Below are 27,969 nucleotides of genomic sequence, written 5' to 3' on the forward strand. Positions count from 1 at the left end.
AAATGGCACGCAAGAGAGAACGAAAGGGGGAAACGGCAGCAAGACGGCTCAGCATTTCTTTAAGATTTTATCCAAAGAAAGCCAGACCTGTTCTCCATGCTTTAGGACTTAGATTTATGACACAACAGCTTTGTTTCCTCAGAAACAAAACTTCCCCAGTAAGTTATTTCCACCCAGCAGCCCTGGCCACTAACATTAGATACTTCAGCACTTTAACAGCTGAAGAGCCTGCAGCCCTTTGAATGCAAGAGGAGACACACTACATTGACCTGTCAGAGCTTCACACACTGCCTGGGTGCTCTCTAAACACATCTTCCTTGTCCTCTGTCCTCCTTGTCCTACTCTCTGCTTCAAGCTTTAGTTTTTTTTCTGCCTCTTTCACAGCGAACAACCAGGCACCCTCCTCGCCAGCCATCTGCCATATAGAACATACAACCACTTACTCCAGCAAGATGCATTTTACCTTGTCCTCCAACTCCCTAGAGGCACTCTCTGGTCTCCAGGTCCCTAAGCCTAAGAGGGAAAAGAATTATTCTTTCTTGAAGGAGCCCAAAGCTTCTCAAAGGACTTTCTCAGACGAGCTCTCTTGGCTCTGCTTGCCATTTCAGCTCTAATCAACCACCTTCCAGAAACACAACCATCCAAAGCAGATTCCTGCACTACCGTCTTTTCCGTTGTGCCAGACCAGAGAAGAACCAACATTGGACAAACAACCCATCTTCTTCTCAATTTGTGCGAAGAAACAACAAGCAGGTCAGCAAACTCTCTCTGTAATAAATGGTCCATACGTCTATTGCTCTGCCATTCGTAATCTTCCTTCTATGCCCTGAATCTCAATCAGTTCTCCATTGAGAAGGTCTTTGTCCCAGATTAGGTCTTGGCTCATCTGTGAAGCACAGAAAACACACTGCCCTACAAAGGAAGGAATTACAGTTCTCTAGGAGGCAGGAAGAAGGAGAAGGGTTCGAAAGACGTCAATGTAGATTTGAGTCAGAAATTGCAAATGACATCATGACACGACCTTCCGCTTCCTGCTAACCCACACATGTACAGTAGGACAAATGGCATACACTTCACAAATATATAACACCTTTTATTAGGTAATCTCCAAGTTACTACGCAAACATTAATTAAGCTTCTTAGCACCCCTGACAGGTAGGCAGCTAAGTATTACATCCTTCTACAGAAAACTGTCTGTCTCAAGGTCAGTCCATGGCAAGAGCAGGATTACAACTCCCATTCCCCTCTGACTACTAGGCTGTACTCCCTGTGTTGGTCTAGTTTGCTCCAGCATTTCATCTGCCTCAACTGGATGAGCTGGTGCAGTTGGAGTTGCATCTCCATCTTAGTGTCAGAATGTATGAGTTGTAGCATTGTGCTCCTGGTGCAGATGGCTTATGCTCTGAAGTTACGGTTTCCAGCAGAAGGAACTCTTGTTATACCAGGATCACACTCTGCTGCTTATGGCAGATGCCGCTTGACCCTGCAGGTTGTTATGAGAAATTTTCATAGGCCAAGAGCCAGAAGACACATTCCACATACCGTGGAGAGCTAAGGGACACAAAAACTCTGAAGGCAGGTATGATAACAATTCTGCTTCACTGCAGGATTGGTCTTGAGCATGCAAATGAATCCAATGTGAACAAGCAATGCTGGTCTCAGAAGCTCCTGGTGTTTTGCTTTCTCCCACATTCAGGGTACCTGACAGCCTGCATGAACAGTCTAGTTGTGCTGCACGTGATGCGGCCCCCGCATAGGAGCTGGGCTGTGTGATATTCACAGACTGGCTAAGGCATTTTTCATAAGGACTAAAGCAAGTAGGTGCCTCCAGTGAATGATCTAGTCACCTTAAATGAACAAATGATTTGGACATTCCTCATGATTTATGCTTTTATGCAAAGGCACTATTTTTATTACAGATATTCTGCTTAAGTAGTTAATTGCCTTGCAGGGGGGCACAGCCTTCCAAGTGGTGAACTTGTCACTTCAGACTGTTCTTTGCCTGCTACCACATTAAAAAAAGAAGAAAGAATAAGAAAAAGAAACTGCTGCCAGGAACGGTCTGTTGCTTTCTACAGTGTGCTGTGGCAGAATATTTATTGTTGAGCAGCTACGTTCATACCACAAGTATCACATTCATACCCTCCTACCCCTTCCACTGGCTGCCAATGCAAGGCAGACTAGATTAGTTAATTACATCTTTCCTCCTTAATGATAGAATACTTGGAAAACTCTTATTGATCCTACAGAACATAATTCATGACCTAATTACGGTGATAAAACTGCAAGATTATCATCTTGCCAGCTATTAATTTCTAGCGATGATCTGAGTTAATTAGAAAAGAGATAGGCAATTTCTACATTCTTGATTTGCAACATAACAGCATGATGAATAAGGAAGGCTTCTAAAGGTATGCCAAGCAACTTCTAGCCCTCAATCTACTCTCAACTCTCAACCTACTACCAATCCTTCCCAGGAAATACCAGACACATGTAACACTTTAGCTTCATTTCTTCAGCCATTTGAGTCATTTGCTCAGTGGGACAACCATGTTTGATACTGTCAATTTTGCAGCGGTTCAAATGTGGGGCATGAACCTTCTTTCCTTTATCTGTATTTTACAGAATCGAGAAGGTTAATCTAGGCTCTTGTTTTGGACTAAGTCTTCAGTCACTCTCAGTCTGGACAGGAAAAAAAAAAAAGAAAAAAAAATCAAGAAGATTCTTGATTTCCAGAGCTAAACCCACCCTCCCCTTAACTGCAATGATGGGTTGTGGCTGAGCAAAGAAAGAAAAACCTCTTCCCTCAGCAGCCCTTCACTGTGCTTTTCCTGAAAAGGATGTAGCTCCACCTAAGAACCAAGCTTCGATTTCCTTCATGGCTGCTCAGAGGACTGCCTGTTAGGGTCACGCAATAAATCTAGAAGATGATAAACTAGAAGGTTTCTACCCTAGTCGGGGCTCATCTGCACAGGAAGCTATTCAGCAGCAAAATAGGATGCGCATTTATTGTGTGTTACTTACGCCCCACAAACTTCCTGCATGTCTGCTGTGATGTGCACAGCGTCTTAGTTTGGCTTCCTAACTGAAGTAAGCTCCTGTGCACAGACGCAATCTTAGCGCTCATTAGAAATGCCCACACGAGTTATGACATAGCTACTGTGATGCACGCTGTCTTCCCTACATAGGTAATCTGTTTGGTTTTAGTGTTATGACTGTCATCCTCAAGATGAGGGTGTAATTTCTTGGCCTTCTGCCACCCAGACAAGTCTTAAGCAGTTGAGACTATAAACGCTAAGACAATGGGCTGGCCAAGGAAAAATAGCTTTGAAGTTGGGCAAGAGTGACCAAACTGAGATTTCTAGTAATACCAGGAATTTAAGTTGCTACAGTCATATGAATGTAGAAGAAAGTCCAACAGTGGGCAGAAGCTAGCAAGTATTACGGGCTAGTGTGGTGTGGAGCCGACCTTATTTTCTCATGTTACAGCATGAGTTCAACAAACCACACCAACCCCTCACGTTAGACACAGATACCAAAGAAACCTCCTGTTGGTGAGAGTTAGATAGTTAATCCTGTGGGTACCACTGCTGTTGAGGTTGCTGCTGACTTGCCCTGAAGCAGGCTGTCAATGCACACACACCATGCACAATTACTCGGCATAATAGGGCTATGAGGTAAGCATGAGTCCACATCAGCGAACCTGGTACGACTCTGATGTAAGGCACCAGGCCAAGTGCTCTCGATTTCACCTTGCCATCAAAAATGTGCAGCTATCCCCATGCAATCCGGCTTTTGTCAAGCACGACTGCTTTAAGGGAGATATTACACAAGAGGAGAAAGATTGATGCGGTCTCATAGTACAGCGGGCACTGGCAAAGCAGGAAAGCTCACCCCATGTAAGTGCACAGTCTAATTAATCATTCAGATCCTGGCTGACACCAGGAAATTTCAAGCTGTGAGAGATATCTGTTGTTGGAGACTCTTAATACAAAAGAAACTTAAAGCTTGCAATAAAAGCTGATGGGAATTGAACAGTTCACACATAAGGAGTCTTCTATATCTTCAAAAGTATTTGATCCATGGGCAAACAAGGCTCAAAATATCTTTGTGAGATAATATCTCCCCTGTTACTTGCTACGACCCCATTTAAATGGTGGTACAGAGTTCTCACACTGTTTGTTCCAGACCATGCAGAGCTCCACACTTCTGCACCCTTATTCCGAATGATGAGACTATACTGCCTCACGGCGCACTGCCAGTAATACACACTTGAAAGGGAAGCACAAGAGATTAGCAACATCTTTGAACACCTTTAAGGCACCAGGATTCCCCAAAGAGAAAACAACGAGTAAGAAATGGAAAAATAAAAGTTTCTACTTTAGAAGTTGCTGAACTGGGAAGCGCTTTGTTAGGTGACTTTCTGAAGTATTTCCGCTGTTACAGGAGGAGCCTATTCACAAATACTGGGGGTGATCGATTCCCAGCAAGAGAGATTTTGATGACCTATAACTCATCAGGAGGAGGTTTTCATATTCTGTGAGCTATTGTGTTGGACCGTCCATGACGAATCAGTTTCCTGCATTCATTTGTCTCAGTCTCTTCCATGACATCCTCTCTAAAATTTTACTGCTTTATTGCTTACAAACACCTCCTTCCCACGCAGTTCCTCCTGGAAAAGGCAGTTTACCAACTCTCTGAGGTTTTAATGAGAAACCTGTCAGCTGAGTATGCAAGAACTTACAGCACCTCTAATATCTTCACGGAAAATGCATCATCTTGTTAAGAAAAAAGCATAAAGATGCCTCAGAGAATCATACAATTTTGCTGTTCAGAAAGAAATCTCTAATCAGGAAACTACCACTACATAAAGGCATGTGCACTCAAATAATTGGATCAAAATTAGCTAAATATTACTAATTCCTCTGGTAAAGCATTAACTAAAAGAAAAAAAAAAAACACACAAGAGATGAGAGAATGAGATCTAAGAGGAGAGAAGCAAAAGTACTATTTTACTTGAAGCAATTTGTCTAGCTTTTCTCTACTTTTTAAAACAAGAAAATGAAGAAAATCCAGCTCCTAAAAGAACTGGTTGATAAGGTGACCCAGTAGTTTACACGCAAATGCATGGAACTGAATTCAAAGAAACAGCGAGTAAGAAACCTAAGATACCATCTCTGAAGTAAAGGTGCAATGGGCATAAAAAATGAGCTCCAGCTAGATTACACTACTGTCTTAAGGTTAAACATTACTCAAGGTTAAAATTACACTTGAAACTATATTCTTGACCCAAGTCAGAGCTGCACAAAAACCACGTGGTTATCAGAAGCCACATAAAGCATGGTCAATCTAAACACAGCACATGAGCCCAACGCATTTCAGAGCTTTTTTTGCTCAGCAGTGATATCTGTCTCTATCTGGACCATCACTAAGTGTGACAGAAGTTCCACCCTTCCTAACTATCCAGGAACTGCGCATCACAGTCTAGTGAGCTCACTGCCACATCAGCAGGATGATGGAGAATGCTTTCTAGAACCCCAATCAAAGGTACCTGTGTTAATAGTTACTAAGAAAAGCTTACTTTGAGGCAGGAGGAGCATGAGAACAGAGGGGAAAAAAACCTGATTAACTAAAATACTTGTTCTATGAGCAATTTTTTAAAACGGAAATTATTTCCATTTTGCTCAAAGCAAAGTCCCAAAGAGGTTACCTGGGACAACTTGTCTTCAGGCACAAAACCTGTCAGCAAAGTTTCCAAGTACGGCTCAACAGGCAAAAAGAAAGAAGATAAAACTCACGCATGAGTAAAGCTATCTGCGTGTATCAGAGATTCAGCTCTGACATTTAAAAAAAAAAAGATATCATTAACATTAAACTTATAATTATTCATATTTTATGCAATTCATTTTCCCAAAAAGCATCTCCAAAAACATCCAGTGAAGACTGGCAGAATGTGACACCCATTTTGTCCACAGGGAAGTGAGGGGAAAAGAAAATGTCTTGTCAGAGATCTCACCATATCTGCAATGAGACCCCACAGCCTCCCAGCACAGACCACATGGATTCAACCAGTAGGCACCACACATTTGAACATACGGTATTACCGATGTAAAATACAGTAGTTTTTGAGAATCACTTCTCAAAAATCACTTCTCACTACTACAAACAAGTATAGAGGAAAGTGCCTACTCAGGAGGAGAGAGGAAACAAATCTCAGATGAGGACAAGAAATCAACAGCCTAAGGAGGAAGAGGGAAACTACAACTGACTGGCATTGATCTTCTTAGCATTCACGCTACCTTACACCTGATCACCAGAGAACTGAAAAGGGTCAGAAGCTTTTGATGTGATCTGTGGTCACATGAAAAATATCCACTGTGCTCAACAGAGAAATCCAGTATGCAACTAATAAAGGATCAAGCAGGTCTGGAACCATTTTCTCTGTCAGAAGTATTTTAGAACCATGTTTGCCTAGCATACTTTAGTAAATTGAAAAGCTGAATGAATGATTGAGAATTTGGACTCAACCAAAAGGATTCCAAAAACCATTAGACAACTAACTGACCTAGTGAAATTACAGGCATGTTTTTCCAAGATAACAAGAGTAAAGCTGTGAAGGATCATATACACACATACATTCAAAGGAAAACATGATTTTTACTTACATTTCAGTGGCTATGAATCCGGTGAGCTCAGACAGGAAGAGGAACAGTATGAAGAGACAGCAGCAGACAGAGACTGGAAAAGAGGCAAGGAGAGGAAAAGGTTAGTTTCATAACTCTAACAAAGACAAACTTTTCACACAGGCATATTATTCCCCCCATGGATATGCCACCCAGACACACTTGACAACTAACACTCTTCAGAGACAATGACCCAGACGGGGCCATCAGAGCAGTGCCTTCAATGGTGTGCCAATATCCAACATCCTGCTGGGTATCTTAATTCTTGGGCCACCTCTTCCACCATGATTTCCATTTCCCCATGGCTCCTGCATACTCCAACACCAGCACGCAACGTTGGTCTGCCAGCTCTCCCTCCTTCTTGACAAAGCTGCTGGACAATATGACTTCTTTGAAGCCCTTGCTCCAAATGTGATTTCATTACTACTAAAACCTCCATAAAGGAAAAAGAATTAGCATCTCCTTGCTTCAAAAGCATACAGTCAGTGACACAGGGTTTTGTGGATTAGGAGACATTTTGGTTCTTTGTCAAGTTCTAAGGCTATGTGTAATTCATCTCACAGCCTGCACTACCCACTAGATACAGCTGGTATAGCAGAGACATGGCAACAGCGGACTAGTCTAGCCAATGCCTGATACTGCCCTAGTTTCTCCATTTGCCAATGTATTGTCTCTTCAGAGAGGGAAAATTCCCAGTGAAGGAACTGCAAAGCACCTGGACAACAAATACCACGTCTTATCTAAGAATGCCAACCCAGAGTTAAAAGGAGGGAACCCAAAGTAACTGGCACATTACTGATTACTCTTCACCAGGAAACTATTCAAAACATTGTACAGTGACATTCACGCAGCAGTGACAGAGTCATTGACCGACACAGGAGGGGCTGTAAGTAAGGACAGCTGTAAATCCTATGGAGCAGGGATGACTGGAGTAGACAAGGATGTGTCAACTCAAGGAGACAGGGCTGCAATCTGTATTTGTATTAAAAAAAAATACCTACGTTCACCACGAATCACTACACAAAGGACTAAACCAGGAAATGGCATGCTCTTCCTCAGCTGTGACAACAGGAGTACAATCTGGCTCACCCCTCAGCAGAGTTACAATGACCAAGCACTCTTTGGAAATGACCACTAATTAGGATTGAGAAACACGTAAGAAAAACCCTGTTCCTCAACTTTATTCCACATGACCTATACAGCCTGAATACTCATTCCTTTGGGAAGCTCAAGCAACAACTGGCTGGTGAGCAATTTTATCATACAGTTGGGTCTGTCCAAACTCCCTTTGTAGAGAATGTGAGAGGCAAGGGAAGGAAACAGGAGGTACTTAAGGTAAATACCAATACAGACCCTCAAGTGACCTAAAGCCTTGTGCCTCATTCTTCAGATTAGTCAGTTTATAGTTCTGAGGAAAGGAAATGTGTTGTTTCCCCTTCCTCATCAGAGTCATTTCAAGGGTAGATTAATTTACTGACCCTCTGAAAAGTGCAAGGGATAAGAGATGCCAGAAAATCCATTAGCTAGGATGAAGAAAGAGAGAAAACGGAAAAACAAAGTCAAAGACCAGTAGGAAAATGGGAAGTAAGAGGGGATACTAATTTCTAAAGAGAAACCTCAGATGATCACACAGTTGCTTCCACGTCTTGGATGTCAAGACACAGAAGAACAACACTGCTGTAACCCAGCTAAGCCACTGGCATGGTGCACCATGCAGCATGGGGGAGGAGAAAGGTCTGCTTAAAGCATAGCAGCAAATTCTTATGAGAACATATACACCTACGTAAGAGCACAAAAAAAGCAACCTAGGCAGAAGACTAGTTGATCCAGTGTTTCTTACTGCTAATCTTGGAACAGCAGAGACACAAGATGTCTGATCTTTGGCAGTATGCAGAGGAGAGCATTTGACATAGAGACAAACCTTTCTTCTTTAATTGCTTCCCATATTCCTCTCTGCTTGTTATCATCCTGTAAAGGCTTTCCACAGCATCAGTTAGACCTCTCTGTTCTCCAGCACTTCTATGCAAGCCTGGTACTACTAACTGCAAATTCTCTCCCAGAGCTTTCTCTCTCTTCCAATTTTGTAACTTTCTTCTCTGCCATTTACAACATCAAATTATCTTCTCCTTTTCCAGTATACAAAGTATTTGCTCCCTCAAGTCCATCTTCCAATTCAGCTCTTGGAGTGAAGGCTTGTGACAATACTTACCAAACACAGTACAGTAAAATTCCACTAACCTATATCTAAAAAATCCTGCAAGAATGTCCCGAAACACCTGTCAGGGACTGACTTTCAAAGCTCCTCAACGCTTTTGCTAGCCTTCAAACTGCATAGTCAGTTTTCAACCTGTAAAAGAGATTACTGAGGGTGGACATGAGAGGGGTATATAAAATCATGAGCAGCCTGAAGGAGATGAATGGGGAACAACCACTCACTGTCTCTTCCTGTATGGGAATGGGAGGGAAGGGAGGGGTTAAAAACAAGAGGAGGTTTTCCTTTACACAACACCTAACTAAATTCTGAAAATTCTTGACTACGGATGTTGGGGATGCTTAAAAAAAAGGTCTATAAGATTTCAAAAAGGAATCAGACATGCCCTGAAGAAGAAATCCATTGAGGGCTACTAAACACAAAGGAACCACCTCTAGCTCAAGAAGTTCAGAACTGCCAACTGACTGAAGCCTGGCGATGTGTTTAACCTGTCCTCATGCTCTCTCTCAGGCATCTGCTGCTGGCCACTCCTACAAGAGGATACCAGGCTACATGGACATTTGCACTGACCATGGCCACTCTTGTGTTAAACTCTTCTTGTACATAGGCATTTTCAGGGCAGGGGGCTGTCTTCGGCATGAGACTTATGTGAAAGTCTTATGTGTTAAACTGTCTCTTGAGCCAATGATTTTTCCAGATGCAGAATGTGAGCTCCTCTCCTTAGCGTGGAGCTGCAGGCATATATGATGTTTCCAGCATAAGAATTTACGCACACAGTGCTTCAGCTACTTGTTTCATAGCGAAGGTCTTTACTTGGTTCCATGCAAATGTGCAGCTGCTGCCACCCACATTTGACAACTGTATTACATTTGGAAAAGTAGATAGACAGAATAAAACAACTAATGCATAAAGCTTAGCTTAACTGCAAGAGCACTGCAATATTCCCACAGAGCTCCAAGTACCATCTAAGACAGGTTCCTTAAAACCCTAATATGATAACATGATCAATATATCAAAGGTTGCTGGTGTTAAACAAACTGCTGTTGGCTAATCAGTAATCCCCAAAGGATGGAAAATTCTCCCAAGCTTTTTTTTCCTACACTAGCTTCGACAACCTAACCTTTCTGTCCATATCCCTTCTGATGCATATCCCATCTATGTACATTCCTGACTCTTTTTCCCCACCCCACAAGAAATGAAAGAAACGTGAAGTGTTTAATATATCATACAGACTGAGAACGTGGATCCATGTCTATATTAAGGCATAAAATTAATAGAATTTATTGTTCAATGGAGCAAACTGCTACGAAGTGCAAGGAACGGGTCTTGTTACAGATGCCATGTGAATCATAACTTTGATATTTCCTGATGTGTATTTAAAACTCCAGCCTCCAAACACCATAGAGTATTTCTGGATAACATTACCATGTGTGCATACAACATGTGCACGCAAACTATGCATCCACACTGACTGTTAAATAGCAGGATTGCTTCAGCAGCTGTCCGAGTTGCAAGCCCCTCTCTCAAGAAGTCAGACTGCTCCTGCCCAGCCAGATGCCAACTGTCAGCCAGCCAGGGCATGTGCTGCTCCTGCCTACATACCCAAACATGGCCAAGTTGTCACATTAGTCAGGTCTGTTAAAACGGCTGTGTGCTGGCATCACAGACACGCCACACAGGGGTGGGAAGGCCTGCAAAGACTGGCACAAGCATCTGGTGCAAGAGGGACAAGAATGGCATGACTGGCTGAGTGGCACAGGGATCACAATGCTGCCTGAAAGGAGGTTTTTGTTGAGAAAAAGGAATGAGCAACTTCTGAACACTTTTCAGAGAAGTCCACAGCAGTGGGTATGTTGTTCTACACAAACCTCACTCCCGTAAACTGCAGTGGACTGTTCTTGGTTCCTTCATTCCTACTAATTTTTAGTAGCTGGAAGGGTTGCTACACAGATCTGAAATACCCCTATGCCACGTTCACTGCAACTTTTGAAATTACAAAACCATACATAATAGAAAGCCTCAATAACCCTCCAGTTGGCTTCTGAACTTGCTTGTGTTCAAGATCGCCTGCTCTTCTCCCTCACACTTACTCTCCCTGAGCTGCTTCTTGCCTAGAGGAGTCAGCCACTTTAGCCATGGTGGTCAGAAGCAGAGCTGGTACTTTCCATCTCTTGTCTTCTGTAATCTGATCTATGCCGCCTTCCCTAATAAACCTCAAACTTTTCAAAAAGAAAACAAAAGGCCTTTTTACAAATCCAAAAGCAAATCCATTCCTATTCCAGAAAGCCTTCAGCACCAGAAGTGAAACTGAACTAAAGTTTCAGCAGAAATCATGTGGGAAGGGCCTAAATTAACAGTTGGCTACTATGGGCTATTTTATATCTGCTCTGTAAAACTTGGAGGACTTGAAGAAAGCCAAAGTACAACTGCAGCCATAGTCATTTCACGTATTTATTAGAGCCTAAAAGATTTTTTGAGAGGCAGAACCTTCCCCTACCCTCAAGCCCCCAATATTACTACAAGCTGACTTCCCTAAGGCATTTATCATGAAAACATGCAATCTTTCCAGGCTTCAAACTGGCATGGCAATGGGCTGGTCTCATTCACGGCCTCCTACAACAGGCAAGATTACTGGCTTTCAAATTACAAGTCACAGGCTTGGTCAGACAGAAAGCCTATTAGGAAAGCTGCACACAAGATCCTCACATGCAAAGCCACCAGTGTTTGTTGGCTGCCTGTGTGGTTCAAAAGCTTATATCAGCCTGTCTAAAAACACTCTGACAAAAAGAAGGAGAACCAGTTAGAGAAGAAAATCAAAGCCTGAGAAGCTGCAAATAACAATAGAGAAAAATAAGCCAGCTAATAATTTTAAGTAAGAGTCACAGCCTTCAAGCCTTCCCACAACAGACTTATCACTTGAGCTGTTTACTGCAGATCAGAAAGCCTAACACTGGATGGCCTTTGATGGTTTTTTTGTTTCTAAAACATATTCTTTTGCAGGTGATTCATAGCAAGACAAATTCTCAAAGGGAGCCAGTTATAGTGTGGGAACTCTTAGTTTCCAAAACAGAAGAGAAGGCAGGATCACCGACAAGTTCAAAGTGTTCTTTCAAAACACTAAATCTCATACGCCTCTAAATTAGCGCACAGTTTTATTCAAGCCCTTTGTTCACAGTTTCAGCAAACCTAAAAGGGAGTCAACATACAAGTAATTCAGTGGTCAGGAGAACACAGATGACAAGGACTCTCTAAAATAAATATTTAGAGTAATGTGCTATCTTCACAGACGCAAAGAATAGTTGAGGCTGGCAGGGACCTCTGGAGATCATCCCGTCCGACTCCCCTGCACAACGCAGGGTCAGCTAAAGCAGGCTGCTCAGGGCCGAGTCTAGCTGTTTCGAGTATCCAAGGATGGAGACTCCACACCACCCTGGGCAACCTGTTCCAGTCTTCGACCATCCTCACAGTAAGGAGTGAGAAGTTTCTTTAGCTCACAAAGGGCTTTCCTTTGTGCCCATTGACGCACTGCTACGGACTCAGTTCTATTTGATGCCTGCTGTCACCAAGGGATATGACATCACTCACGTCAGCAATGACATACAAGGCTACTGACCCATCTATAAGAATGGATGAATGGAGCACAGCTACACGATCAAAGGAAGTCACTGTTCAATGGAACAGGAAAGCTGCATTAGGCGTCTAATTACAGGCCTGGCAGGATCAACCTGATCAATGTTTACCACTCCGCACAGTGCACTCACTGCATATAATTGTGTGAAATTGCATTACTCAGCCTGTAGCGTCCCTCAGGAGGGGGAAGGAAGGAAAAGGAGCCCAAGGCAAGAGATTTTATCAGCCAAAGTCTATGTATTGATACACAGGAGTGAGAGTGGATTGCTATCAGTGGCTTCTGACCAAGTAATTTTTCTTCTTTAAAAGCATGACAAATAACAACAAAACAAGATCTCTGCTCATTAGTCCCACCTACAACATCAGATGAATCTCTTGAGTACACTGTGAGAGAAATACGCGTTTCCCAAATCACCTCACCGCTGCCCACTGCATGTTGCCACCCACGCTGCTCCTCGCTGACCCAGAATCCAGAACCGGGATTCTCTGTTTGCAGTAGTTTGGTTCCTCAAGTCTCTTCAGCAAGCCAAACACCTGGGTACATTAACTGTGAATGCAACTGTTACCGGCTGTTTTCACACTGACTGAGAGGATGCCTACCAGGTAAAAAAAATCTGCAGTCATCCCACCCCATCAGTGTTTGGAGCAGACTAACAGCTTCTGTTCATGGGAAGACACTAGCAAAAAGCTCTCTAGCTACTTTAGTAGCTAGCTTTTCAGGTAGCTACTGTACTGAGGAGCTCCCTTTCATGACAATTTATCTTTACTGCTTTTTGTTGTTGAGATTCTGAGTCCATGCAAACTGCTCTGCCAAATAGTACGACCTGACAGACTGGGCAAAATGAGTTGTCTCAGCAACAAAGGACACGCTTCCCAGTGTTTAACAGCCCTTTAAAAAAATTCCCTGGAAACAGAGAAGCGAAAAGATCTTTAATTTCAGACCAGGGGTATGCTAGGACATCAAAAAGAAGTATTACTTACTAATAGCCCCTGTGTAGGTTGGCTGTGTAAGGTCTTTTGGCACCTTCCTGTAGATGTCAAACCTGAAAGAGGAAAAGCAACAGCCATAAAACAGGTGGAACATTTCAATACATTTCATGTCCCCAGAGGGATGAATGATGTCGACATTTTTCCATTCAGCTTTCCAAAAATATTTTTCCAGTTCACAGAAGGGTATGAGAAGGAAAAACAAAACAAAACAAAAAATCCTTTTTCTTTTGTACAATTATGTAACTGCACTCCTTCTTGGCTCCAGTTTCCAAAGCACTTTGCCTCTCTCCGCCTTGCTGTCATGGATCTGTGCAATCTGAACTGTGAGAGGTGCCAGGGAAGAAGTCATGCTGGACAAGTTTATTGACCGCCGTAAAAGGAAAAGGATACTCTACAGACTCCTGAATAAAGAGGCCTGGCAAAAAAAACAGTGAGACACAACCTATATTGCCCCTTGTAGTTTGTATCCTGCAATAGCCAGAAACTGATCACATCAAAGTCAGAAATCAAGGTGTTGAGACAAGAAACCTACCCTTGGACACTGGATACCCAAGAGAAATTAACTCCACAAGTTTGCTACTCCCCCATCAAAACCTAGTTTAATATTAGACCGTTGTTTTGATTCAGTCATACCCTTTAATACCCATATGGCTCAGCTTTGCTATTTTAAACCCTCCATGGTTAAACTTTCGCTGCCCTTATGATGTTAGCTGTATTATTTCCTACAACCTTGTGTTCCTGCACGTCCAGCCGCAATGCAGCTCTGACATCAGTTTTTCCACCACTCAATAAAAATTAATTAACACATTAAAAACACACACACACCCCCTAATGAAGGAAGTGACTGGTTCTCCCCCCAAACAGACTTTTTTTTCGGATTGACCACAAGTGGGTGAGAGTCGATGCTTTTTCCAGCCCTGGAAAGGCATGAGAGACATCAGCTTCCAAATTCCTATACTATACTGCACCAAGATGAAACCCCGCCATGTTTATTCAGTAGTTCCTACTACACCAAATATTATATTGAGAGTTTAAAAACTAGACCATCTTTCTTTTCTTCACACTTCATCTGTTGAGATCACTTAAAACTTGGGTGAACAAAACAGCATTTGCCTTGCGTGAGATCAGGAGGACATTGTTGCTGTGCTTCATTCAGGAGTTGAAGCTGGAGGAAGGGTGGGTGAGAGAGGGAAGGAGAGCGAGTATAAAGATAGTTCACCTATCCAGCTCAAGTCCTGAACACACTATGTAATCACTTAACTGTTCCAACAACCCACTGTGACACACTTGACAGAGCACGCTGCACAGGATATGCATTGGAGCTCTATGTTTTTATGACTCTTCACTGCCATCTCCTAAATAGATTAGTAATATTCCTGAACCAAACAGTCCATTTATGGCTTCCAGCTGCTCTGAGAACATCTGGGAAGTGCTGTTTACATTCTTTCCACATACACCAAAGCAACAGCAGCAGCGGATGGTAAAGCAACCAAGAGTAGCTGATGACATCATGGTCTCACAGGCAGAGGAAGTAGCTGATCGCTCCTGCTCACAGCCCATTAAATGCTGAAAGCTGGCGTCGTCTAGCCAAACTCACAATAATAGATCAACAAGGCTAAAAAAGCTGAGAGAGAATGAAAAAGAGAGAGAGAGAGCACATGAACACACAAGAGCTGCTGAGTATGAGTGAACAATTAGAAATAGGAAATAGCTCTATGCTGGATTCAGTAAAAACAGCAGCATGTGCATACTATAAAAGGAAGTTTGTTCTTACAATGAGAAATATTTACTAGTATTAAATGATGACCCATCACAGGATTAAAAAAATAAAAATCTAGCTTTTTAAATAACTCAGTGGAAAGCTGATGTCATGGCAGGGTTCTCTCCTCTCAGGCTGCCATTTTAATCACACAAGTAACACCCAAACCCCACAAATTAAGTTTTACATGGCGTAAGTAAGCTAGGATTAGGCAAAGACACTACAGAAAGCAATCAATGGCCCCCAGCCACATTTATCGTCTGGCTTTAAGTGCTTAAAAGGCAATCCACCCTCTCTGTGCTATTCTGGTTCCCATCTCTTCTACTATAATGTTACATTCCCTCTCTCTTCTGCTACCATGACACACATCTAAAAAGGGCTTTAAGCAAGCCTTTGGATCTGATTTGCCTGGAGTTTTGAGAACTCTTGGGTCTATACTTACAGGCTCAAGCCTCCCTGCAAGCACAGTACAGCACACTTGCAACAGTTGTCACATGAGGCCCTTAACGCACTTTAAGGATCACTTAACATATGAGCACAGTGAGCGCACGCAGCTTGCTAGGCAAAGAACAGCAGGCAAACAGCGTCCCAGCCTTGAACCTTCAGTCTAGAGGCACATGTAAGAGTACAGAACAAACCAGGAGAACTGCATAACGCTTTAATGGCTTCGTTTTGAAGAATTAACACATTTTTAGACACTAGGAATAACACTGAATCAAGAGTGGACAATGCATCCAAAAGGGGCAGTGAGAGCAGACTGGGTGGTAGGGAGGAAGGAGGAAAGCTCAGTTGAGATCTCATGGATGAATGCAGAAGCATGAAGGATGACATCCAGAACCTGACTCAAGCAGCAGAAGGGAAGGCAAGCAGGGGAGGTGTATTTAAGCTTGCAAAAGGATGTTGAAATGATCAAAACAATTAACATTAACAGGAAGGGAACAGAAAGAGACAGGTTTGGAATAAGAGACAAACACTGTTGACTAGCTTTTGCTCACTACGCATGACACCAGTAAGTCCAAGAGACTACCAAACCAAAAGAAAAAGGACTGGGTATGTGCATGTATCCTGGCACAATATTAATCTGCTTGGAAAATACATGCTCTGGATTAGGAGGGTTTATACTTTGTTAAAGGAAAAATAGTCTTCAGGGCACCAGGCATCTTCCCATAAAACATCTGATACCAGCCACAGCTTGAGAAAGTACAATCTATTTAGTCTCATCCAGGATGGTGAAAACAGTAGTTGGGTTTACACATTCAGAGAAGGGCAAGCCGGAAGCCCAAAAGGATAGCAAGATATCAAACTTCGAAGCGAATGATGGAGATGCTGGCATGTCCAGGGAACAGAGCTATCATGTTAACTCTGATTTAAACTCTGAGTTAAAAGAAGATAAAAACTGCAGAGGATTCAACAGCTGGAAAAGTATGTTTGTGAAACACAAGAGATATGAGATCCCAGAAGTAAGCAGAGGAAGGAACCTCAAAGGTGGCCTCATTCATTACACATAATTCTACTAAATAAGTAAATCAAGTAAACTTCTCAAACAAATTCGTGAAGTTGACAGGAGTTACTGTAACAGGAGACCCTAAGCCCCAAGAAATCAGAGATTTGTGAAAGCCATAGCTCCTATCAGACCTAAGGGTTAAAAATCTGATTAACTTCTAGACTCCACTAGACAAACCCATCTCCTTTTGCCACCGGCTTCTTGCCTACATCACAGAGCTCAAAGCAATTTCAGGGAATCACTTACACTGTCCTGGGAAGAGAAAAGAATGAGAATTAGACACCACAGATGATTTGTAATGTATGAGGGAGGAGGCCATGGAGTTGTATGCATGGTAAAGGGGAACAGGTTTTACTTGCCCTCAGGTCAGATGTTCCTGCAAGCACCTCCAGTAAAAATTCCAATAAGCCTCCAGGTTCCTGAGGCATTGGTCACTCGGAAGAGTATTTGTACCCTGGGAACAGAGAGGAACCTCGTGCTCTATATATTGCAAAAGCTGCCTTACAGATTTCTGATACTGGCGCATTCAAAGCAGTGGAAGATATTAGTAATGCTGGAGGAAGACTGGATGTTCAGAAAGTTCATACCAGCCAGCTCGTAACACAATGAGACACACTGTACTACACCATGAATATTCACTTTGATAGTCTTGTAGTCATATCCGAAATGACCACGAGAAACCAGGGTGTAGATTTCCAGCCCGTTCGCTGCCACTCATCAACTGCTAAGTGAGCTCTCTTAACCTGCAGCACTGTGCAGCAGTTTACCCCGCTTTCACGCCAGGATACATTACTTTACACTTACAAAGCATGCACACGTACAGTTTCCACAGGACAACCAGCACGTTATTTATATACAGCTTTTGGCAGCTTTGTTCCTTTGCTCAGAAAGGCAAGACTCACAAGGCGAAGTAATATCTTTGAGTTAATCAACTGACACAGCTGCAGAGTGAAAACAACAAAGCTTTTGCTAGGAAAGCTCTTCCTCCAGGTCATACGTGTCCTCATAAAGGGAGGGCTGGACCTTGTAATAGCAGAATACAAGGCTAAAGATAAAGCGAGGCTGTCATCAGTATAACAAAGGAATTTCCTGACACATTCAGTATAACTATTGTCTTTTCTTTCAATGGAGAGCATGGTTGCAAACAAAGAAATAAAAAAGAGCCGTTTGGCAATGTCAGAGTTTTGCAGGAACCAACATTTATAACTAACATGAGGGAATGCTACAATACTTTTTTTCTCAATCCAATGCTGAAAGGACATAACAAAAAACTTTCTCACCTCCCTGACGGGAATGTCAACAAACTGGTAAAACAGCATGGTAAAGCAGAGCAGCACAAGGTTCATTCCTAAATAGGTTCAAACAGAGAATTCACAAACCATAGCATGATGAAGCCAGGCCCGAGGCAGAACTCCGGCTGTCTGACGGACAGGTGCGCAACAGCCTTCTCAGAAACACAGAAATTACGTGTCTGGTCTCACCTTATTGCAGTTGCACAAGTGGACAGTGAGGTAAAATTGCAGATGGGTGCACCTCAGTGGAGGCAAACAAAAGGATGGCAGATTTCAAGTGCCACTAAGCATTAAAAGGACTTCAAAAGCTGTATCTAGAATAATATGGGCCGTTGCTATTCAAAAATTTTTTCTTCAGACAGAGGTATATGCCCTTCGTGTTCACTTTTCAGGATCTCCTAGAGCCACTGAAAGCATCCAAGTGTTTAACAAGCCAGAGGCAGATGCAGTAGTGCTCATCTGAGTGGGACAGCCACAATCAATCATGTCCAAGGCTGGCTATGGAGAGGCAATGGTAAGTCCAACCCAACAGAACGAAGCAAGCTGACATCATCAGCCCTGAGGTGATTCCTGACTTTCCTTTCAAATATATCTGATTGGCAACACAAGATGGGTGACAGGGAGGGCAGAAGAGGTGTACCCAAACACTGTGTTTTGTCCTAGAGTAGATACTTCAAATGCCTGCCCTGAGAACGAGGATGAGCAGCAGAAGCTGTTATGGACAGGGCTTCCTGCCAGGGCGTGTTTTATACACACCTGAACAGTTTCAAGTCTGGATCTGAAATATTTCCTGAAATTAAGTAATAAATGCATTATTTCACTGAAGATTACCACCTCCCCAAACAGAAAAGTCCTCTCTGGCACCTCTGGAGTCTAAAAAGAGCTTCAATAAAATACTAAAGTAACATCTCTAAGATGCTGTTAACTTTTTCATAAGCAAGAAGCAAAGAACTTGAGGCAACTAAAAAAATTAATACTTGTAAGTAGAACTAACTAGATGGTGGTTAAATTTGGATGTCTTGTAGCAAAGGGAAACTGATACCTAAAGAAGTTCATATCAGAGAAGGAAGAGCGCTAATTCCTCCTTCAGTTTACAGCATTTTTGCAACCCTCAAGCATGCCCACCCCTCCATGGCACATAAGAGGGAGAAAACAAAGGAGCAATGCATTGGCCACATCACCTAGGGCAGATATTCAGAGCCCAGCTTAATCTCCCTATATGACTGCCTCACAGCGTGGAGTCACCACAAAGAGACAGTGGATGCTTCAGCTCTGTCTGTGGAGCACTGAAACACAGCTCGGGAGCAAGTGGCAGTGGGATGTTTTCATGTACCCTTCTGCAAGGACTATTTTTAGTGATTTAACTAAGGGGCAAGGGAAAGATTGTTTTGCAGCTCTTGGACTATATTTTGGATTCCAGTTAATCAAGCAGCCAGGCAAAAGTGCAACACATTTACCTGTGGCTCTTGGTCACAGAACAGAATTCAGGCCCCGTAAGTCAGCAGCAAACAGACTAATTTTCATCCCTTTCCACTCCTCAGATGATTCAGAAATTTAGCTTTAATGCTCACCGACAGGGGCAAAACGTTTTTGTTCTTCAGGCAGATCATGTTTTTCCCCAAAAGAACTGAGTATTTAAACATTAGTCTTCTTTTTGAAGCATACTGGCTCTATCATAGGTACTTCTGCGGCACATACTGAAAGGGGATGGTGTTTACAGGACATGATCATTCATTACAGCAAATTACATTACTGATGTCAAAGATTATTTAAAAAAAAAAAAAAAATCAATATCATGGCTGACATTCCCTCTTTAGCAGGTCAATGGTGGCGTAAATACATCATGTCATCTTGTCTTAGCAGCAAGGGTCCATGGCTGTGATTCACACAGAAGAATGTGCGTGTTGAAATAACGCTTGATTCTCCACCTCCCATATAAACCAGCTTTTAGAATTGGCATTTATCTTTCAGCAGATATCACATTTGAAGTTGAGGTCACTAATTCCTGGTGACATTACTCACTCTCAATAACGAGTCCAGTGCACAGTGAACAACTACCTTAATTTTATTACACATCAGTAGCTTTGAGATCTCTTTGAAATAAAGAGACAGCCTGGTGCTACTGAACCAATTTGCTTCATTAACAAATAACCCTACTTGAAGTGACTTGCAAGAACACCACATGTAACAGCAGAAATGTAACTTCACTATTAAATTAACCAAACAATGGATAATTCTACCTCAGATTTGACTAAACTAGACAAAGGGGGAATTATCAAGTATAGATACAAAAAGTTAACTTTGAAAATACTATAAAGATTATGTTGTTATTGCAATAAGAAATTTGGAGAACTGTGGAGCCAGTGTTTGTATTCCAACAAGCTGCATGTTGGAGACCCAGTGCTGGACAAGTGCTCATTCATTATGAGTAGGGAGCAACATCTCCATCATAATATATCAGATACCATAATGTCTCTCAAAGAGAAGAAAAAGGGTGTGGGGGAACTGTCCCTAAGGTTTTCAAGATACAGCAGAAAACCCAGAGAAGAAAAAGCCAACTGGTGAAGCCTCACAGCCTGAACTGTCCCAAAAGGCTTTTAGGGTCAGCAAAAACTCCATCCCTGATTGCTTCCTTCTTAATAAGAAACAAGACTGCTCTGAGAAACAGAGGGGCTGCAGATTGAAAAAGAGAAAAGGAAGGCACCTATGACACATATACAGAGGGACAGGTTGGTTGTCTGAAGAAATGAAGAATAATACACCTTCCCAAGGTGAGATGGCTTCCTGGATCAACAAAAGCCCTTGGTCAAGGGCTCAAGTTTAAATCACAGCACAAAGGAGCAAAGAAATAGTAAAGCCTGTCTTCAGTGGCAGTCGGCACTTCAGCGGGAGGCTGTGGGGCACTGATACGGGCTGTATCACTGAGATTTCTCTTGAGATTCCCTCTTCTCACACAATATTTACGTATCTGCAGTACAGGTTAATTCACTCCCAAGACAGCTGTGGAAGTCAGAAACCAGAAATAAGTTTGTCTTTTCAGAACCTTTTCAAAAAAACAACTGTGTCACACTAAAACCACTGACCCTTTCGTGTACTCAGAAAGGAAGCTCTAAAACCAGGCACGCCAGCTGACACTGAATTTGTAGGCCAAGCTCTCTGCTCTATAAAGATAAACAATATTAGGCTGGCCTTTTAAGAACTATTTCATGCAAGAAATATTTCTTTGCCGCTGCAACGGGGAATGCAAGATGGTTAAAGCAGTTTTCAAAGCTTGTTTCCCCTTCTGTTTCTGCCCATGTGCGGGTAATGCCCTTACCCAGTTTAACAGCAAGTAGCACAGCTCCTGCAAAATGGAGATACATTCAAGTGCAATATTGCTTTTGTTTTTTCCCATTTGTCAAGTCCTTCTTGCAAACCAAAGAAAAGTGAATCAGAGTATGGCTGCAGGCCTCAAATATCAAGAATCCGAGAAGGCTTGATGTCAGTGTTTCTCCACACACACGCCAATTCCTGACTAATGTAACAAAGAGCTTGCCCGTTCCTTACACAGTCCATTCATTACGTACTCACCACAAAATGGAGTTACAATGTAGAAGAGAGAGTTTCTACCATTACACATGGTACTTGCCACATTCAAGAAATATACCACCACAGAGGTATCCCATGCAGATTACACACATTATCTTCTTTTGACAAAAAGCACCTTTTTTTTTGGAAGAATGAGTTTCTTAAAAGCTAAAGCACTCTATTTGTTAATTAGACTGGGGTGTTTCTTCAGGTGGATAGAAAAAACTTTGCCCCACGGTGCATTTCTAGGAATGTATATTCATTCAAAACAACAACCTCAGACTGCTTTTGATGAAAACTACATACACTGTGGAAGGTACACAAAGAGTAAGGCAGCTGCCAAACACAACCTTGGACAGTCAAGCCTATACAGGTACCCATTTCATCTTCTGTAAGAGTCATCTTGAGGCATCTCTGTCTGATAACAGGTTAGAAAACATCTGGTGCCTTCTCTTCTTTGAGAGCATCTACCATTTAGACATTCCAAATAAATTCATTTTTAGGCCACATCCTTCTGAATTACACCAGACTTTAATTACTTCATGTAGACATCAGTGAATCCAGCCAACTATTTCTATTCAGGTGCCACTGAAGAGATGAAACATCCTTAACTTTGAGAAGGATTAATTTTCCCTGGAGACAAGGATATAACCTTGGGATTTGTCACTCTACACACTTTTATTCTTCCTCTTACCGTTTCCTATCTGCCTCCTTGAACATTTCAGTTTTATCACTGTATTACAGACAGATGATTCAGAGATCAGACATGCTTGGTTCAGTCACCTTTATTTGGTTCCTCACAGGAGTTATAGATCTGATGCAGAGACAGACAACCAACTCTTCCCACAAGATTTGTATAGCTGTATCTATTTTTAAATTTGTCATTTCATGACAGAAGAGGTGCATTAGCAGTTCAGGAAACCAAGGCGGGTGTGAAATGGGGAGAGGAGCATGAGCAACCTCAACCCCGCTTCAGGAAACGTGTTTAAGTGCACACGAAATGAGCTGGAACGATGGCTCTGAAGACTTTTCAACCAGTCCTCAGTACAAGCCACCGCACAACTGACTTTCCTCGTATTACTGCTGCTACCACCTCTGGAAGAAGCATCCCTAGAGACAGCAGGAGAGTTTACGGACTATGATTCATTCAATACCTACTGCTATTAAGGCTCTTAACAGAGATACCACTTACAGTTGAGAATCCAGCAATTCACTTTGCATAAAATGCTTTATCATTTCTAAGGAGGATATGGGAAGCAGGAAGAAACTCAGTCATGATAAATGTAAGTTGGATTAAGTCCATCTGACATTCAAAGATGACTACGCACAAATAGACTCCATTTTCTCCAGGAAAACTTTAGCGGAGGTTGGTGTTACAAAGGGGAGATCAGAATTTAATCACCACATCTGTCTCAGAAGCTTCCTTCTGGCCCTCCAAATCAGTGTAGCTTGGAAGCAGAAGGGAAAAAAAAAAAAAAAAAAAGGAAGCCATATTGGTATCTTCTATGTGAATTAATAGAATCAAAAGGAAGCTATGGAGAGACTGTTGTCAGAGCAAGATCATTCAGGCTGGAGACTAACAGCAAAAGGCAAACACCCTTTCTTTAGTACCCAGTGGTATTTCTAGAGAAACCTGCCCACCAAAGGCACGCTGTTTTCTGTCAAGGAGCATTTGTATCTTTGCAATGTGCTGACTGCACAGGCAAAGAAATTTCCATCATCTAACCAGAGCTTAAGAATCAGAAGTACAAAGTACATAAGAGAAAATCTGCTTTCCCAAAAGCTCAAGGTACCACGGGGTCTGTGTTCACTGACACGTTTTAGAGGTTTCATGAAGCAACTTGACAAAAATCTGGCTTACAGAGAGCACTTACTGAAACAGCCAGTACCTGGCATTCCTCATCCACCTCCCCACACTTCACAACACAAATATGAAGTAAAACAGATTCTCAGGCTGTAGCTACTAGACTAAGAAGTGAAGAAATTACTACCCCAGAACTTTATCTCTCAGTGCTTCTTTAATTGAGACAGACATTTCAAAAAAAAAAAAAAAAAGAGATTACAAGGTGCTAGAAAAACTAAGAGAAACTAGGAAGGCATATAGAATACTCCAATGCTACTAGAAGAACAAAAGATTTTAAACCAAAAAAATCAAATCACTTAGCTAATAGCTTAAAAAAAAAAAGTTGTTTTAACAGGCAGCAGCTGTTCCTCTGTTTCCTTGGGTCACTGCTCTCAAATAATGACTCTGGGACAATTCATCCCCGCTTTGTCAACAAAGTTGCCTTAATAGCCTTTGAACTCAGGGCAGTAGGAGCAGGCCAGCCACACCAACTGAGCAGCACAAGCCATCAGGCACTCAGGCGTAGGGAGGTTTTAACCTCTTCAGAGGCCATTTAACTCCAAATAAAAACAAGGAGGCCTATATGTATGCCCTCACTCCACCAAACGCAGACAGATATCTCTAACATAGAGCGTACCTGCCTGGCTTTGTTCCTTCCTACGAAGCACATCAGACACTTGCAGTACGAAAGATCTTTAAAAGCAAAGCTGTTACTTTTGTATAATGGATAAATCTAAAAACACCAATTTAGTTTTCAACGTGACTGTTCAAGCTGAGGGAAATGTAAAGGCAGAACAAATAGCAGAGCTGAGTCAAGTTTGCACACAGAGTGCTCTTGATTAACAAAAGACCATGTACTTAAAAAATAAAAACAAAATCCCAGGCACCTGTTTGAAGTTGCTAGGGGGACTTTTATTGTTCACATACCTAGAACTGCTGTGACAAGGACCAGAGAGAAAAGGATTAACCTCTTTACTTGTTAAATGGATTTCATTCAACAGTGTAACAGCAGGCTGACTCCTAGGGTATGCAGAGATGGCCTGAAAGACCAGTTACCCCATTCCATGTGCCTAGCGACAGAATATTTGAAATAATCAAAAGAGTAAGGAACATGGCCTTGGAGAACATCTAGTATCTGGGACAATGATGATAAAGGAACAAGTGGGGCAATACTCCCCTCTGCCTAGTGACCCAGAGAGGGGTTGGACATCATCAGACTGCCCTGGGAGAGAGGAGAGGAATGAGCAGACGGCTGGGCTGGTGACACAGGAGACTGCTCAGCAGTTTTGTGGGCTGGATTATGTAGGCCAGACGCTTGAAAGCTGCTACAAAAAAAAAAAGTCAGACCTGGTCTGTCCAGAAGTTTGGAGCAAGTCCGTAAACTAGGAAAGCATGGGCTTGAGAGAAGATGCAATCCCGGAGTAAGAGGGCTGGAGACCTCTAAACAACAGAGAGGGAAGCTATCTGAAGCATTGTGTTCCCTCCAAAGTAATGTCAGAACGCAAGAGGGTCTCCTTCTCTCAGGGACACTGGAAAAAGCATTAAAATCAAACAAGATTTAGAGTAGAAGTTCTGTCAGAATTAATTCTCTTGGGTTATTTTGTTTTGTTTTTAATTGGGGAAACATCAAGAACAGCATATCTTTTTAAGTAAAACCTCTCCTACTTTAAAAAAGCAGTGACTTCCAACTCCCATTTTCAACTTCTTATGGTCCTTGCTGTACCTGTTCTGGACAAAAATCCAGAATTTTGTTCCATAGATCTATCGAAGAAAGAAGGATTTCTACATACCAGTAAATTCACTCTGAAACAGTCCAAAGGAAGTAGAGGTACCTTACTCTAATGCCTTCCTCTATACAGATATAGGAAGCACTAATTTTTCTATTTTTATGGAGAATTATTAGTTCAAGACTTCATTCTGAAATCCTTTCTTTAGATCATACTGCTTTTCTTCCCATCCAAAGGCAAGCACATGCTCTGGCAACTCTGCAAGAACACTCACCTCCTACCCAATCCAGCACAGATAAAAAGTAATAACTCTTCTTCCAACAAAGTAGGTGAAATCTATCACCCTGTTTTACAGAGTGGGAAAACAATGGCAAGAAGCCAGCAGCAGGGGAAGAAAATAGGAACTACTGACTCTGAGTGCTTCATTTTGCGATCGTTAATTCTTTGTTTAAATGAAATTTCTATGTTTCCTGTCTGCTGGCAGACGAGAACATAATGTGCAGAGAGCAGCTCAGGACAGCTTCTGGGACAGCCCCACTGCGATCCCGCGGATGGGATGCAGCAGTGGGAGCCAACAGACCTGAATTCTGTTCCGTTCCCAGCACTGACTCACCATGTCATTTCTGTTCCAGTCAATTAAATATTTCTTCTTCAGCTTCTTCATTTTGCAGAGTGGCACCTGGTGACATTTGCCCACATTTCATCAAGCACACTGAAACCTATGGATAAAAAACTCTGCAAATATATGAAGTATTACTGATCAAAGTTCCAACTCCTTTGAAGGTCTGCAGAAGGAAAGCTGCTGGAAGATGGGCTTATGAAAACAAACTGGATGTGCACTGCACGAGCTAAGCCTTGGTTCAGTAACAGGGTTGTGCCTAGAGTGCATGTTTACGAACAATTTTGATCAGGAATAGTTTCATGAATTAGGACACAAACTTGGAAGCAAGTGGAAGTAAAATAAGTGATCCTGTTAATCTCCGTTTCACAGGGAAAGTAAACACTGAATATAAAAATACAAAGCTTGGCCCTGAATGTGAGTTTGAGATGCAAATACAGATTCAAAGCAAGACTAATAAGCCGATACTTGTAAATACCAAGCAGTTATTAACACATTTTATAAGATTAACGCCTGCATAACAGCAGATAATATACAAACATCATTAAGTAATCAGCTAGTCCTCATTTACACACAATAGAATATTAACACACATACTGCAGAAGTTGAGCTTTAATGGACAAACTCTCAAGGCTTCAAAATTACATTGGAAACTGTTTAATCCTGAACTACTTTGAGTAAATTCTGATATGTGCCGGACCAGACAAGGAGGTGGAGGGCCTAATGTAGTTTTAAACTAGTTCGTCTGTACTGCAAGCAGGTGAAGATTGCAATTTTCAAATTCCGTATGACTGACTTTTCACTCACAACATCACACCAGTTTTCAAAGCATGATCCTCCAAATAATATTTTTTGACCTGCTGACTCTCCACACTTTTAAGCCCAGGAGTGAAACGCAGGAATAGGTTTCCTTGCCAACCAGCTCCTCCCTTTTACTTCTAGTTCCAAGAACATAATGAAACTAACAGAGGAAGTTTCTGAAACAAGGAGGAGTACTGAGAACAAGAAAACAAGGTTAGCCAGGAGGACTGTCATTCATTATATAATCCAGCCTTTGGGTAACTGGACATTTAGGGAAAGGGGCTGAGAGAACGTCGGAGGCATCAGCCTCAGCAGCATGATGTCATCTGGTCTGCTAGGACTTAGCAGGTACAGGATTTTGTATAGAAAAAAAAAAAAACCAAACCCGTTTATTTCGAGGACAAAAGACTATGAATCCCCACAACACTTGCAGAAAGAGGGCACAAAAAACTAATACATTCTGCTCCCATTTAAATTGATTTATTTCCAAGGAGCTAGTTCTCCTGTTTTCTCTCTTCTGCCAGCCTCCTTGACTCCATTGTGCTGTCCTGCATAAACCTTTTTGTCAACCATGTTCTAAATTTTATGCTCTTATTCCTTCAGTGCGAAAGAAGCTTGTTCTCTGTTGCCCAAGAATACACAGCAATCACTATTGCTGAACTATGCCAAAAGTGCAAATGTGGCAGTGAAGAATGGAAGAGAGGAAGCGGTACATCACTTTTTTTTTCAAAATAAAATGTTAGGCTCAAACATATTTCAAAGGTAATTAGGGGGAGGAAAGTATTTATAATCTCTCAAATACTCAATGGTGGAGTCTTGCCAGCAAGCATTTTATTTCCTTTTAGGCAGTGAAGCAGGTGTCAAAATGATGGATGGAAGAGAAATGTATTTTTAATAAAGTGAGCAAACTATACTCTGCTTCTTCAACACAGGTGAAAAGTGTCATGAAGAAAAAATGTTCAAGTAAGGGGACTGGTATTTAAAGAGATCCAGCCCTTCACTGGACTGCAAGCAAGAGAGATTGTACTTCTGAGTGGTAGTACCGTATTCTGGAGATCAGAAAGAGAGAATGGAGGCAGAGAGAAGAGGGAACAGGATTGAACATATATGGCTGCTCCCCAAACTAAGTAAATTGTTCAGATACTTGAATGTCCTAAGTAAACTGTAACCCTTCCTGTCCCGAAGCCTTCATCCCCCTTAAACTCAGAGATTCGTGCTCTTGCAGCTCCCCAGCACATCCCAGTGCCTCCCACCATCGCATCCCCCAGACACTTGCTCCATCGCCATCCCTCACCCATTCCCTCCTTTCTGAGCTCCCCAGTCCTGAACATCTCTCCCTTTC

General features: G+C 42.1%; 1 protein-coding gene across 1 annotated transcript in view; it reads right to left on the minus strand.

Annotated features, from left to right (window-relative positions):
- The window catches only part of ERGIC1 (endoplasmic reticulum-golgi intermediate compartment 1), a 61,173-nt gene that overhangs the window by 24,912 nt on the left and 8,292 nt on the right, over window positions 1–27,969 (minus strand). Inside the window, exons 2-3 of the mRNA XM_068409444.1 lie at window positions 13,507–13,568; window positions 6,666–6,738 (exon numbers count right to left, since the gene is read on the minus strand). Coding sequence (XP_068265545.1) covers window positions 6,666–6,738; window positions 13,507–13,568 — 135 coding nt within the window. The remainder of the gene's footprint in view (window positions 1–6,665; window positions 6,739–13,506; window positions 13,569–27,969) is intronic.

The sequence above is a fragment of the Nyctibius grandis genome, chromosome 10, assembly GCF_013368605.1.
Source record: "Nyctibius grandis isolate bNycGra1 chromosome 10, bNycGra1.pri, whole genome shotgun sequence".
Classification (NCBI taxonomy): Eukaryota; Metazoa; Chordata; class Aves; order Nyctibiiformes; family Nyctibiidae; genus Nyctibius; species Nyctibius grandis.